Source organism: Sorex araneus, chromosome 10, assembly GCF_027595985.1.
Source record: "Sorex araneus isolate mSorAra2 chromosome 10, mSorAra2.pri, whole genome shotgun sequence".
Lineage (NCBI taxonomy): Eukaryota > Metazoa > Chordata > Mammalia > Eulipotyphla > Soricidae > Sorex > Sorex araneus.
In genome coordinates, this window is record NC_073311.1 from 38,245,440 (window position 1) to 38,259,408 (window position 13,969).

At 39.1% G+C, this 13,969-nt stretch overlaps 1 protein-coding gene across 1 annotated transcript in view; it reads left to right on the forward strand.

Annotated features, from left to right (window-relative positions):
* The window catches only part of CFAP54 (cilia and flagella associated protein 54), a 330,907-nt gene that overhangs the window by 33,491 nt on the left and 283,447 nt on the right, over positions 1–13,969 (forward strand). Inside the window, exons 6-11 of the mRNA XM_055118311.1 lie at positions 6,431–6,574; positions 8,068–8,181; positions 8,301–8,402; positions 11,002–11,200; positions 13,133–13,314; positions 13,396–13,561. Coding sequence (XP_054974286.1) covers positions 6,431–6,574; positions 8,068–8,181; positions 8,301–8,402; positions 11,002–11,200; positions 13,133–13,314; positions 13,396–13,561 — 907 coding nt within the window. The remainder of the gene's footprint in view (positions 1–6,430; positions 6,575–8,067; positions 8,182–8,300; positions 8,403–11,001; positions 11,201–13,132; positions 13,315–13,395; positions 13,562–13,969) is intronic.

Consider the following 13,969-nt stretch of genomic DNA (forward strand, 5'->3'; position numbering starts at 1 on the left):
TTCTTTTTTTTCTTACTTTTGCTTGCTTGCTTGCTTCCTCCTTCCCTCTCTCCCTCCCTCCTTCATTTTTTTTTCATTAATAGAAATAACTTTGTGGCAGAGGAAAGAAAAAGAAATGGCTGCGAATTATAAGAGTTTTTTTTTTTTTTAAACAGGCTTTTCTTCTTTCACACTGAATTGTGGTTTCCAGAACCCTGAATGGGACCATGGTTTTCAGAACTCTTTTTGTTGTCGTTGGGACTACCTCATGCAATGGAAAGAATGCTCTATTCGGGAGTTCAAAGTCTGAGTTCCAGCCAGGCTCTGTAGGTTACAAGCAGCTTAGCCTCTTGGAATCAGATTAGATTATATTTTAAGGTCAGATTCTGGCAGTAAAATCTGACCTTTGTCCTTTGTTCTTAGTGTGAAACAGAACCCCAATGTAATAATGCAAACAATTGGCAACTGAAATTATTTTTGTTTTGAAATGTCAAAGTTCTAATGCCAGAATTTTTGGAAAAGCTTGGGATATTAATCAGGTACCATTTATATCTGGTTTAACCCCATAACTCTCTGTCCCCTCCCACTCTTCCCCCAGGTCTTACCAGTCCAAATGCAAAATCCACAGTAGGGTTTGTGTGCTGTGAAAAAATTCCAGAATTGGGATAGCTGTTAATTCCAGCTTACTTCACAGTAAAACAAGGTTCACTGTATTATTGTCATCCTATTGTTCATCGATTTGCTCTTGCAGGAGCCAGTAACGTCTCCATTCATCCTAGCCCTGAGATTTTAGCACCCTCTCTTTACTTGTCCTTCCCAAGTATGCCTCATTGGAGACTCTTTCAGGGTCAGGGGAATGAGACCCATCATCGTTGCTGTTTTGGGCATATCAAATATGCTACGGGGAGCTTGCCAGGCTCTGCTGTGTGGGCAGAATACTCTCAGTAGCTTGCTGGGTTCTCTGAGAGGGAGAACTGGACTATAAGAGGTTGTGCGGCTACTCATGTGGCTGTGTGCTTCCGGGAGCTTTGTTTTATAGTCTCTGGATCTTCGCCATTGATGGTTAGCAAACAAATAGCAGTTGACAACAGAGACCACCATAAAGCGATCCAGACTGATTTAGTAGAGCTAAAGTGTCAGAACTAGAGGCCTAGAGCTTTAATTCTGCTCTTTTCTATTCATTACTCCAAAGGGGCAGTGGTGACAGAAGGGAGGTTGTTGGAAACCAGTCATCATGAAAAGAGCAATACAGTTGGGAGTTCCAGAAGTGCTTCAGGATCTTTATCTTGGGACTAGAGTGCAAATTGTGTTGATGTTTTCAGATTCTTGAAAGGTCGTGATTTGGAAGTGAGATTTGGATGGGGTTCTGTTGTTCCAGAGGAAATAATTGGGGACAATGCACTGGAGGTATATCTGGGTGGACTTCACTGCAGATTGAGGTAGCACCACCCATGTTAAAACGATCTCATGTCCAGTGTGATCATTCTCCACCTTTATTGTCATACTGGTCTCTTCTCTATCTTACTTACCCTCCTCCTCTCTGCCCCCCACACCCTGTGGTTGATTCCAATCATTGACCAAGATCTGAGTGGGGAGGTGGGGATGGGGTGGGGGTGGTGGGAGGGATATTGGGAACATTGGTGGAGGAGAATGGGCACTGGTGGAGGGATGGGTAAAACAATCATTTTATGACTGAATTGCAAACACGAAAGTTCGTAAGTTTGTAACTGTACCCCACGGTGATTCACTTATAAAAAATTTTTTGAAAAGTAGGTAAAAGGGTATGCTTGATAACCTTTCAGTATCAATTTGCAAACCACAATGCCTAAAAGGAGAGAGGAGAGAGAGAGAGAGAGAGAGAGAGAGAGAGAGAGAGAGAGAGAGAGAGAGAGAGAGAGAGAGAGAGAGAGCAGACAGACAGAGACAGAGAGACAGAGAGAGACAGAGACAGGGACAGAGACAGAGACAGACAGAGATAGAAGAAAAGTCCCTGCCATGGAGGTAGGCTAGGATGTGGGGGGTGTAGGGTGATGGAAGGAAACCTGGGGACACTGGTGCTGGGAAATGTACACTGGTGGAGGGGTGGGTGTTGGAATGCTGAATGACTGAAATCCAATCATGAACAGCTTTGTAAGGGTCTATCTCACAGTGATTCAATTAAAAAACAAAACGATTTCATGTCATGAGGCATTTTCCTTCTTACTAGAAATGGGAACTTTTGGGCAGAGAACTCAGACATCAGGTGGTGTGACTGGTGACATGATAATGGGGGTAAGATTAGAGTGACTTTTTTTCACCTCCTGGTACAATGATTACTTGAAACAGTCCATACTTAATATCTGAAGCTTTAATTCCGGCCTGCGGGTCAGCAAATACTTCTTGCATGTCTGTTATAGCTCAGATGAAATTCTAGTGGCTGTGAACAAGACAGACAAGGTTCTTTTCCTGAGCGAATTTACATTTTAGTGGTATGACCTTACATTCCAGTGGCTAGTGAAGAACATTACAATTCTATGTAAAATCCCGTCTGCTTCCAGCAGTCTTTTTAGTTCTGGAATCAAAACCTCCTACACAGTGGAAAGTTCTGGCCTTTCAGCCTTCCTTTCTCTTTCAGTTGTTGGCTAGGCTGCATGTGCACTGTTAACATACACTAAATTTGAAAGCCTCAAAGAAGTTAATAGGATGTGAATGTTAACAGTGTTTGTTATGTTTTTTTCTATAAATGCTGTGTCGGTGTGCGGGGTTTGCTGTTACTTCTGGATCTTTGTGCTCAGGAGATCCCGGGCCCCTCTATGATTCTTGGTAGCCTGCAATTCAATGCAAGGGACTGAAGATACATTACTCTGAGGGCATGTGCCACCTCTGCAATGTCTGAGTACCTTGAGGGCTGTGCATTTGGTGATGTTCTGGGGACCATGAGGTGCTACCAGCCAGAAGTTGAACTGGGTTGGTTGCATATGCCTTCACCGCTGTACTGTTTCTCTCTCACCCCAACTGAAACTTTCATGATTTGTCTTTCACAAGGCAAATTAGGGACCACCCTAATAACTGTAGTCCACCTATTTTTCCTCAATGCTTTCTTAATTCTTGAGGCTCAAAGATGTTAGTATAGGACCTGCTTTATTGTCCACTTTCGTTTTTTTTTCTTCCTTTTTTTTCAAATTGAATCATTGTGAGATACAGTTACAAAACTTTCATGTTTGAGCTTCAGTCATATGATGATTGATGATCGAACACCCATCCCTCCACGAGTGTACATTTTCCACCACCAATGTCCCCAGTGTCCCCTCCACTTCCCAACATTTCCTCTGCCTCTATGGCAGAAAATTTCCCCTATACTCTCTCTATACTTTTAGGAATTATGGTTTGAAATATAGATACTGAGAAGCTATCACATTTGGTCCTTTTTTAATTTTCAGCACACATCTTTCATCCTGAATGATTCCTCCAAACATCATTGACTTAGTGATCCCTCCTATATTCCAGCTGCCTTCTCCCCCAGCTCATGTGACAGGCTTCCAACTATGGAGCAATATTCCTGGTCCTTGTGTCTACTGTCCTTGGGTGTCAATCTCATATTATGTTATTTTATGTTCCACAAATGAGTGCAGTCATTCTGTGTCTTTCCTTTTCTTTCTGACTCATTTCATATAGCATGATACTCACTAGCATGATAAGTGACCACTTATAAGCAAATTTCATTACTTCATCTTTCCTAACAGTTGCAAAGTATTCCATTGTGTAGATATACCGAAGTTTCTTTAACCAATTGTTTGTTCTTGGGTACTCGGATTGTTTCCAGATTCTGACTATTGTGAACAGTGCTGCAATGAACATACAAGTGCATATGTCATTTCTATTGTGCTTTTATGCACTCTTGGGATATATTCTTAGAAGTGGTATTGTTGGGTCATATGGGAGCTCGATTTCTAGTTTCTGAAGGACTGTCCATACTGTTTTCCAAAAAGGGTGGACCAGTCAGCATTCCAACCAATAGTGAAGGAGAGTCCCTCTCTCCCCACATCCACGCCAACACTGGTTGCTTTTGTTCTTTTGAATCACATTCATTTTCATCATCCTCTTGAGTCTTTAGAATACTTTCTGCTCTGACGTTGTTGGTTCTGTGGACTTTAATGTTCACTGAATTAATTTAGTAATAGCTGGGGATATCTGCTAGTATCTGGCATGGTTCTAGGTATCTGAGATATGAGGAGAAATAAGACATTGATTGTCTTTTCAGAGTGCCACTTACCAAGGCCTGGAGGAGGGGCAAAGGTCAGAGTTGGAATGGTCCAGGAGGAGTTTTTGGGGTTGATCACAGGGGTTCAAGGTGATGGTGATGAGGGAGACATGTGAGACCTACTTGACTGACATAGATATTTGATTATATTTTCTTCCCTTCACCTCAAATCTAACCTTATGCTACCTTAAGTGAAACCCTATTCCTATTCCTTACCATAACCCTAATCCTCCCCACCTAACACTACACATAAATATAACCTTGACTCTAAACCTCTCCCTGATACTTTTTTGCTTGTTTGCTTTTTGGACCACACCTGGCTGTGCTCAGGGATCACTCCTGGTCGTGCTCTGGGAACCATATGGTATGCTAGGGATCACACCCCGGCTGGCCTCATGCAAAGAAAATACCCTACCTGATGTACTATTGCTCTAGCACCTGTCACTAACTCTTTTTCAAAAAATTAAATTTTTAAAAATTATTTTAAAAATAATTTAAAAATTATTGTTCACAGTAATTTATTGCATTCAGTATTCCATGACCAATCCCACCACCATTACACCTTCCTATCACCATTACTTAGAATTTTCCCAAACGCCATCCAAGATTGCCCCAATTCCTGTCCCTAACACTAACACCAACACTAATCCTAACTCTAATCTTTCCCCTCCACCTTTTAAATTTGTTGATACGGTTAACTGGCTACAAGAGTGTTAACACTTATGCTGTCTGTGTTGAGTTACTGCACCTTATCACAACAAAGTACCAAAGACTCTCCACTGCTTCCTTGATGTCACTTCTAGCCAGTAAGGTTGATGTATTATTCATGAGTAGAATTTTAAGATTTGGTATTTGGTATGCTGAGTGATTTAGAATCTTAGTTCCATCTCAGTCTGTATTTTACAATACTGTGTGGAGCAGATTGTATGTGGAGCAATTTCTCCTTCTGTTAAGTAAAGCAATAGTATCCAGTCACCCGTTGAGCTTTCCAAAGTAACCCTAGGGTTTTCCAAGTTACCCTACTTGATAAATCTTAGTAAGAATGAGTTGATGCGGGATATAAGTAAACATAGTAGGGGATAACTAATGCCTAAAGAGCAGAAGAACTTATTCTTTTTGGGAAGCTTGCCACTGAGGGGAGAGGGGTACAGGTCAGGAAAGGGACAAGGACGACAATGATAGAGGGAAGTGGTCACTCTGAAACAGGTCTAGATGCTGAAAGCTGGCAAAGTGACATGCATAATAATATCAGTAGCAGTGGGGTAAACCACAGTGCCTAAAAGAGAAACAAACAAAAAAAGGTGTTGGGGGGGGGGAAGAAAAAGAAATAGTGTCTGCCAAGAGGCAGGTTGGGGAGTGGGATGGTGGACATTGGTAGAGGGGAGTGGATACCAGTGGAGGGACTGGTGCTGGAACAGTATATACATAAAACTCAGTCATTAATAACTTTGTAACTCTGTAATTCACTTGATTTAATCACTGTCACTGTCATCACATTGCTCATTGACTTGCTCGAACAGGCACCAGTAACATCTCCACTGTGAGACTTGTTACTGTTTTTGGCATAGCAAATATGCCATGGGTAGCTTGCCAGGCTCTGCCGTGCGGGCAAGATACTCTCGGTAGCTTGCCGGGCTCTCCGAGAGGGGTGGAGGAATTGAACCCGGGTCGGCTGTGTACAAGGCGAACACCCTACCCACTGCCCTATCGCTCCAGCCCATTTGATTTAATGAATTACAAATTAAGTAACAATTAAAATGTTAAAAAAAAACTAGCTGAGATCATAGTACACATATACACCTTCCTATCATAGTAAAAGCTAGGAGGACAAGATCCTAAAATGACTAAGAAATTATTTCATTTTTGTTGATTGAAGTTTTATCATTTACAACACTGTCAGTGGTTGTTTTTCCATGCAAATAATTTTTAACACCACATCCATCACCAGTGTACCCACCTCCCTACCCCAAGCACCCCAACACCCCTCCCTTTCAACACCTCCAGCTAATTCAGTTATGTAGATCAGTGCTCCTGTTGTGTTGTAAATGACTTAACTATTTTGAGTTCTCTAAAGTTACTGTTTTTATTTTTAAATGCTTGTCTGTTTCTTCAGTAATAAATTTGTTATCACAACTTATAATTTGATTATATTAAATAAGGTCATGATCATTAGCTTAAAAGTAAAATGAATCCCACTGTTTTCTTTCTCAGGCTTTGGAATATCTTCTGTGGGCTAGCATATGTATGGAATCCTCTGTCCCACTCCTCTCTGTCAGGTATTTGACATGGAGAGCTACTCTCTACACTGCTGTCTGTCAGTGCTACTATGATAGTCAAGCTGCTATTCATGGAGAGGTATGTTACTTTTTTAATTTTGAGGATTCCAGTATTCAGCATTTTCTTTTTTGGATGCTGAACTATAGAAATTCCTGGATGTTTTTGTGTTTGTAGTTAAGTTTGTTTGTTTGCAACCATAACTAAATCATCAGGGCAGTTATTGGTTCTTTTATACTATATTTAAGTTTTACCAGCCTGAACTTATACTGAAGAATACAATGGTTATGGCCTGTAGGCAATAGAATAGCCTCATGGGATAGATAACCCATTGATCTGCAAGATTTCATTTTGGGGGTGGGGATTTTCTTTTGTCCTTGGAACCACTATCAGCCTTGTGCTCAGTGCTCAGAGGACCGTGTGGTTCAGGGGATGTAACACAGGCCCCCTGCATACAAAACATCCCCTCAGCCTTCAAGCTATTGCTCCAGCCCCATGAGACCCATTTTGTAAAAAAAAAAAACCAGGATACATTCTAGAAACTATTAAAACTATTATATGTGTATATGTGTAGTTAATTTTAATATTTACTAGTGGTGGCATATTACTATAGTTATCAAATTTATTGGGGAATAATTGATTTTATTGTTTTGATCATTTGATTCCTACTGGAATTCTTTTTTTTTTTCTTTTTGGGTCACACCTGGCGATGCACAGGGGTTACTCCTGGCTCTACTACACTCAGGAATTACTCCTGGCGGTGCTCAGGGGAACCATATGGGATGCTGGGATTCGAACCCGGGTTGGCTGCGTGGAAGGCAAATGCCCTACCTGCTGGGCTATCGCTCCAGCCCCCTCCTACTGGAATTCTTATTAGTAAATTTGTCTCATTTATATATGATATTGTTATGATTTAGAAGCATCTTAGTGAGAAAATAAAGATAATTAAATAAAATACTACAAAGAACTAATACAATAAATTGCCTGAATAAAATTCTTAGTTATCTCTAGAAAATTATAATAATAATGGCGATCTAATTAAATAAACAAGTCTGCTGCTTTTCTTCCTTTCGTCAGATATTAATGAATATTTCTCAGATACTAAGTACTGAGAGAAATGAAATGATTTCACAATTTAGTGGACAGTGTAACTAGTTAAATAGATAATACAATATGTTTTGGTAGGAAGTTAAGATTTGAGAAGACTACTGAGAAGTGTGTGTGTGTGTGTGTGTGTGTGTGTGTCTCTGTGTGTGTGTGTATGAAAGAGGTTAGAAGTGATCATTTACCTAGACTACTCTTTAACCCGGATCCAACTTTTATTGCTTAAAAAATTTCTCAATTCATAGATCTAAAATCTGACAGTTTATTAATTTTAGATCTACATTATTTAGTGATGCTTATAAGAAATGATAGATGAAATTGCCCCTGTGTCATAAGGAGTCAATATCAGCCTAGAGTTTAATTTTCCAATTAAATCAAATATCTGGGAGAATAAAACAAACTGTCTTGATACATTTTTAATCACTATATGCTCACTTATTATGATTTAAATATATTTTAATTTCATACAGACATTTGCTCGGCGTGGTTTAGCTAAAATTGATGAGTTAAGGCAACTGGAATTAATGAGTTCTTCACAATCACAGCAAGAATCCAGAAACTGTTATAGAGAGGCCACAATAAAGGTATAAAAATTTTATGAAATCAGGGAAATTTACTGCATGCTACAATTAAGTACTTCATATTAACAGTTGGCAAGTGCATCCCATTGTTAATTCATATATTATTCTTCTGTTGGAGACAGATGGCGGTGATGATCTTCAAAAGAGGAGTATTTGAATCTAGAAGGAAAAACAAAGCTTACTTAAGACCAAAATTAAGAATTAACATAAAGGAAACACAAGCTGTAAGTTTAAGGACACACTCTCTGGCTGACTTCGTTTGCAATGTTCTGTGTTAGAGTGCTGCATCTTTTAAGCCTGGTCACTAAGTATGCAACCTGTCCCAGCTCCCTGCACCAATGGCAAAGAGAGCAGTCTGCCTTTCTAGTCTGGATAGGGACTTACTTCGTCACTGACTGAAAGCTTTTTGCTTTTCTATTTGGTTTATGAGCCACACTTGGTTTTGCTCAGGGCTTACCCCTGCCTCAGCATTTAGAGTTAGGGATCACTCTTGGTGAGGTGGGGGGGGGGGCTGTATGGAGTGCTGGGGATTTGTTTGCATGCAAGCAAGCACTTTACCTGCTGTACTCTCTCAAGCCCCCAATTCTTTCTTTCTTTCTTTCTTTCTTTCTTTCTTTCTTTCTTTCTTTCTTTCTTTCTTTCTTTCTTTCTTTCTTTCTTTCTTTCTTTCTTTCTTTCTTTCTTTCTTTCTTTCTTTCTTTCTTTCTTTCTTTCTTTCTCTCTCTCTCTTTCTTTCTTTCTCTCTCTCTTTCTTTCTTTCTTTCTTTCTTTCTCTCTTTCTTTCTCTCTTTCTTTCTTTCTCTCTTTCTTTCTTTCTCTCTTTCTTTCTTTCTCTCTTCCTTTCTTTCTCTCTTCCTTTCTTTCTCTCTTTCTTTCTTTCTCTCTTTCTTTCTTTCTCTCTTTCTTTCTTTCTTTCTTTCTTTCTTTCTTTCTTTCTTTCTTTCTTTCTTTCTTTCTTTCTTTCTTTCTTTCTTTCTTTCTTTCTCTCTCTCTCTCTCTCTCTCTCTCTCTCTCTCTTTCTTTCTTTCTTTCTTTCTTTCTTTCTTTCTTTCTTTCTTTCTTTCTTTCTTTCTTTCTTTCTTCTTTCCTTCCTTCCTCCTTCCCTCCCTCCCTCCCTCCCTCCCTCCCTCCCTCCCTCCCTCCCCTTTCTCCCTCCTTCCCTCCCTTCCTTCTTTCTTCCCTCCCTCCCTCCCTTCCTTCTTTCTTCCCTCCCTCCCTCCCTCCCTCCCTCCCTTTCTTCCTTCCTCCCTCCCTCCCTTCCTTCCTCCCTCCCTCCTTTCCTTCCTTTCTGGGTCACACCCAGCAACGCTCAGGGATTGTGTCTAGCTCTGCACTCAGGAATTATGGGTGGACCATATGGGATGCCGGGGATTGAACTCAGGTTGGCCACATGCAAGACTAATGCCCTACCTATTGTGCTACCACTGCGCCCCTACTCCAGACCCCCTCTCCGCCCCCAATTTAGTTTTTCATTCTTTGTTCCTCTGGTCTCTCTCACCTGCTTCTCTGAATATCAGTGACTCTAGTTTTCTTTGAGACTTTTCATGACCTAGTGATTCTTGAGTATATATATATATATATATATATATATATATTAAAGTAACTATTATGTGAAGGAGAGAATTTACATTTTAGTTGAGGCATTACATAATAAATGAAATGATTGTAGTTTGTGATACACATGAAGAGGGAAAAGAAAGAGCCATTGTAACTACCTGAGTTTCATGTGAAAAAGTCCTTAGAATTTTCTTGCAAGTAGTTGGTCCTCAGAAATATTATCTACTGCCATGGTTTACTTTTTATTAATTCAGCAGCTATGTATTGGATACATGCTGTGGTTTTAAGAATGATAAACTGTAGAACTGACTAAATTGTACATTTATCTTTTTAAATGGCTTTGGAATAATGAGTGGGATTTGACTAGGGAGATGAGAGGAAAATATTACAAGTGAAAGACTGCAACCTAATCATACTGGAATGTATCATAGCTGGAATGTACATTGGGTACAGGGGGAAACCAGTCTTAGTGGACAAATATGTCTTCTGTTGGGGAATAAACGGAACAACCAATAGAGTAGGTATCACTTAAAGTATAGTATGTAGAAGTGGAACAGATTATAGGGATCCAAGAAAAGTCAATCTCAGCTACTTCTCTTTTCCATGGTGACCTAAATACAAAAAATAAGAATGATGTGTGGAGAAAAGCTATCTGCAGAAGGTGCAATCATTCAGAATGCTTACAAAGCACAGTTGCTGGGAATTTGCATGGGCTCCAATAGTCACTTGCTATTAATATTAACTCTTATTCAGGGATAACTACCACAAGGCCAGTTATTTATACTGTAAAATATTGCTTCAGATCTGGGCTTAAGTAATTTCTGTATTAGAATTTCCCGCTCTGCTTGTTTAAAAATGCTTCACCTAGAGTCACTGAATCTGGCGATTTGTCCTGTGAATTTAAAAAGTGCTCCTGATTCTTCAGCAAAATATAAGTATCCATTCCTTTAGACTGTAAATTAGGTACCACAAGGCATATGGCATATTGATGCTGCCCTAATACAAAGAAGAAAACAAACAGCCTGTTTATGCTGCATGGGAAACACAAATAGACTAAGAAATAGCAAAGTCTCTGACGGAATGATATCAACTTTTAGCTTTAATGAAGTCTGGAGTTGTACCTCAAAATAGAAGAATTGTCAAACTGTCTTTTCTAATTAATAGAGTTAACCACTCTCTTACCACCAATTAAACATACCTTACTTATATTATAATATCAAACACTGGAGAACATTAAAAAATGGACTCTATTTGTTTTTTTTCCAGCTTTCATGGCCGTCTACCATCACAGAACGTCTCTTGGATGAGATGTTTGACAGCACTGCGTCCCGTTTTCTGGCTGTCTTGGAAGCTCTTTCTGATCCAAATAGACGAACACTACAAACTGTTCCAGTGGCTATAGATGAAATAGAAATTCGTGAGATTGTCACAGAGCTATTCATAGCAGGAAGAACGCTTTTATTAGGTAAATAAATTATTAGGAAACTATTTTATAATAGGACACAAAAAAACCATATCCAATTTATATTGATTTTGAGGTTAATAACTTCACTAGTCACAATTGACAATTCATATAATTTTATTAGTAGATTTTCTTTGATATTGCGCATTATGTAGTTATCTGTAAATAATGATTTTTATTTCTTTCTAATTCTTTATCTTTTGTTTCTTGTTTTATATATTTTTTGCCTGACAGAGTATCTCCCAGTAAAGTATGGAATGGAAGTGGTAATAGCAGGCATCTTTGTCTCATTTTTTATCTAAAATGGAAATATTTTAAAAATTTGTTAAAGGATGCCTCTTATTTACAGATTAAGGAATTTTCTTTTCTTGGTTTGCTAAGGTTTTCTTTTCTCTTTCTTTCTTTTGTTTTTCTTTCATTAGTTCTCAATCCTGAATTGCTATAGAGTTTTATCAAAAGCCTTTTCTGAATCAAATGGCTTTTCTCTTTTACTTCTGTTAATATGGCAAGTTACACTTTCCACATGGTGATTCAATAAAATAATAAATTAAAAAAAATGGCAAGTTACATTGATTGCCTGTCTAATATATATGAATCTATATTTTGGAAATGAATCTAATTTGGAAGTGATTTCCTAGTGCTTGATAATGTTTTGGCAATGTTTAATATTTCTGCTCCTACTTGGGTGAGATATATTTTCTTTCTTACAATATGGCCTTTTTACTAGATTTGCTCTCTGGGTCATGATGGCTTCATGTAAGTAATTGAGAAATATGCCCTCTTTATTATCTGAAAGAGTTTCTGTTAGATTGGTATTATTTCCTCCTAAGTGGCTGACTACTCATAAAGCCATTGGGACCTGGAATTTTCTTTTTTTTTTTTTTTCTTTTTGGGTCACACCCAGCGATGCTCAGGGGTTACTCCTGGCTTTGCACTCAGGAATTACTCCTGGCGATGCTTGGGGGACCATATGGGATGCCGGGGATCGAACCCGGGTTGGCCGCGTGCAAGGCAAACGCCCTACCCACTGTGCTATCGCTCCGGCCCCGGGACCTGGAATTTTCTTTATGAAAGGCTATGGATTATATTTCTCCCATAGATATAAATGATATTTTTTTCAATAAAAAATCATCCAGAAGTTTGGTTAAATTGTATTTCCTTGAAGACATTTGATTTTATTTAACAATGTTTTTCTTAGTATCTGTGAAACCTATGGAGTGTCTTGTTTTCACTCCTGACTTGGTCAGTTCACCCTTTTTGTTTAGCATCGCTTTCCATATGCAGATACGTAATGATGACTTTCAGAGCTATATCCCCATTTATTTACTTATTCATATATTTGTTTGGGGGCCTCTCTAGGAGTGCTGAGGAGGCTTGGGCAGCCCCCACCCCTGACTCTTTTCACCTGAATGAACAGGAATTTCACTGCAGGGGGCTGAGAATTCCAGGCCTTCCGGTCTTTTGGTGCTGGAGATACTCCGGCACCTCAGTAGTGCTCAGAGTCTCCCAGGGCTACATCTGCTGATGTTCGGGTACTGGACAAGCCCCTAACCTTGTTTCAGCACTGCTATAGTCCTGTTTCAGCTCTTGTTCCAGAGCTTTTGATCTGTAGTGTTTAGTGACCTAGGTGACTTGGTAACTGTTGCCAATTCCCTGGAAGATTCTGAGTTCAGTTTTCTGGGTAGCCTTCCCTGATGGCTTTCCCTGCACAGACCTGCACTTGACATCCTTGCATTGTGCCTCTTCCACTGTCTGTATTTGCTGAAATTTCTGCTCTCTCCCTGTCCCTGCCCCTTCAGAATGCAAGCTCTGTAAAGGGAGGGATTGTGCTGGTTTCTTTGCTTTGTTTTCCCAGTGCCTGAAAGTATTTGATAATTAATATTTAATAAATATTTATTTGTACAAATGATATCAAACCTCTTTTTCTTTTCCCAGTATCAAATATGGATAAAGAAGGAATCCTTGATTTTCCTGTGACATCCTTCTTGAAGCTACTTATAGGGGGGAAAAATGTTATTTCTCTGGATGCAGCCTTGAAATTTACAAAATTAGCTTTTAACTACGAGGAATGGAGTTTGTTTGAATCTTCAGCTGGGCAGATTCTTGAATTTATCCAGGTGATATTGATGACAAAATCCAAAAATTCAGTTTTATTTTGTTTAGATGACATCGCATTACTAACTGTGGACTTCTCTTAGGGGCGGGATGAGCCAGAGTCAAAGAAAGCAGAGAAGGATTTAATTCTTCTTGTTGTAGTAGAACCTCTAATCAATATAAAGAAAAGCAAAGGTACAATCCTGCCTTTGGAGAACTACAAAGAAGGCCTGTCAGCTCAAGATTTTGTAAAAAAATCTGTTTTGCATAGTGAGTATTTGTTTTTAAAAATTAAGTTTTTTTAAAAGTATTTTTATAAGTGAACTGAGGAAAAGAATATTTGAGGCTAAGAGAGCAGTGAGTATGCTTATTGTTGGAAGAATGTTAGAGTTGGAGTGTAGTTGATGTGCTGGAATTTGAGAATGTGGTGGGAAATAAAGTTCAAGGAAGAGTCAGATTTTGAAGGCTTCTGAGTCTTGTGAGGATGCTAGATTTATGAATGAGTGATGGTCTTGAAAGGCGAATGAGACTGCATATTTGCAGCTTTGTTGATATGTAAGAGGGAGCAAAAGCAGTAAATCAAAAGGTATTGGTTCTCTTTGGTAAGGTTTGGTCTGATGATCTCTCTTTACAGCGGGGAGCATTTTCTATTATAGGATGTATGTTGTGTGTGTGTGT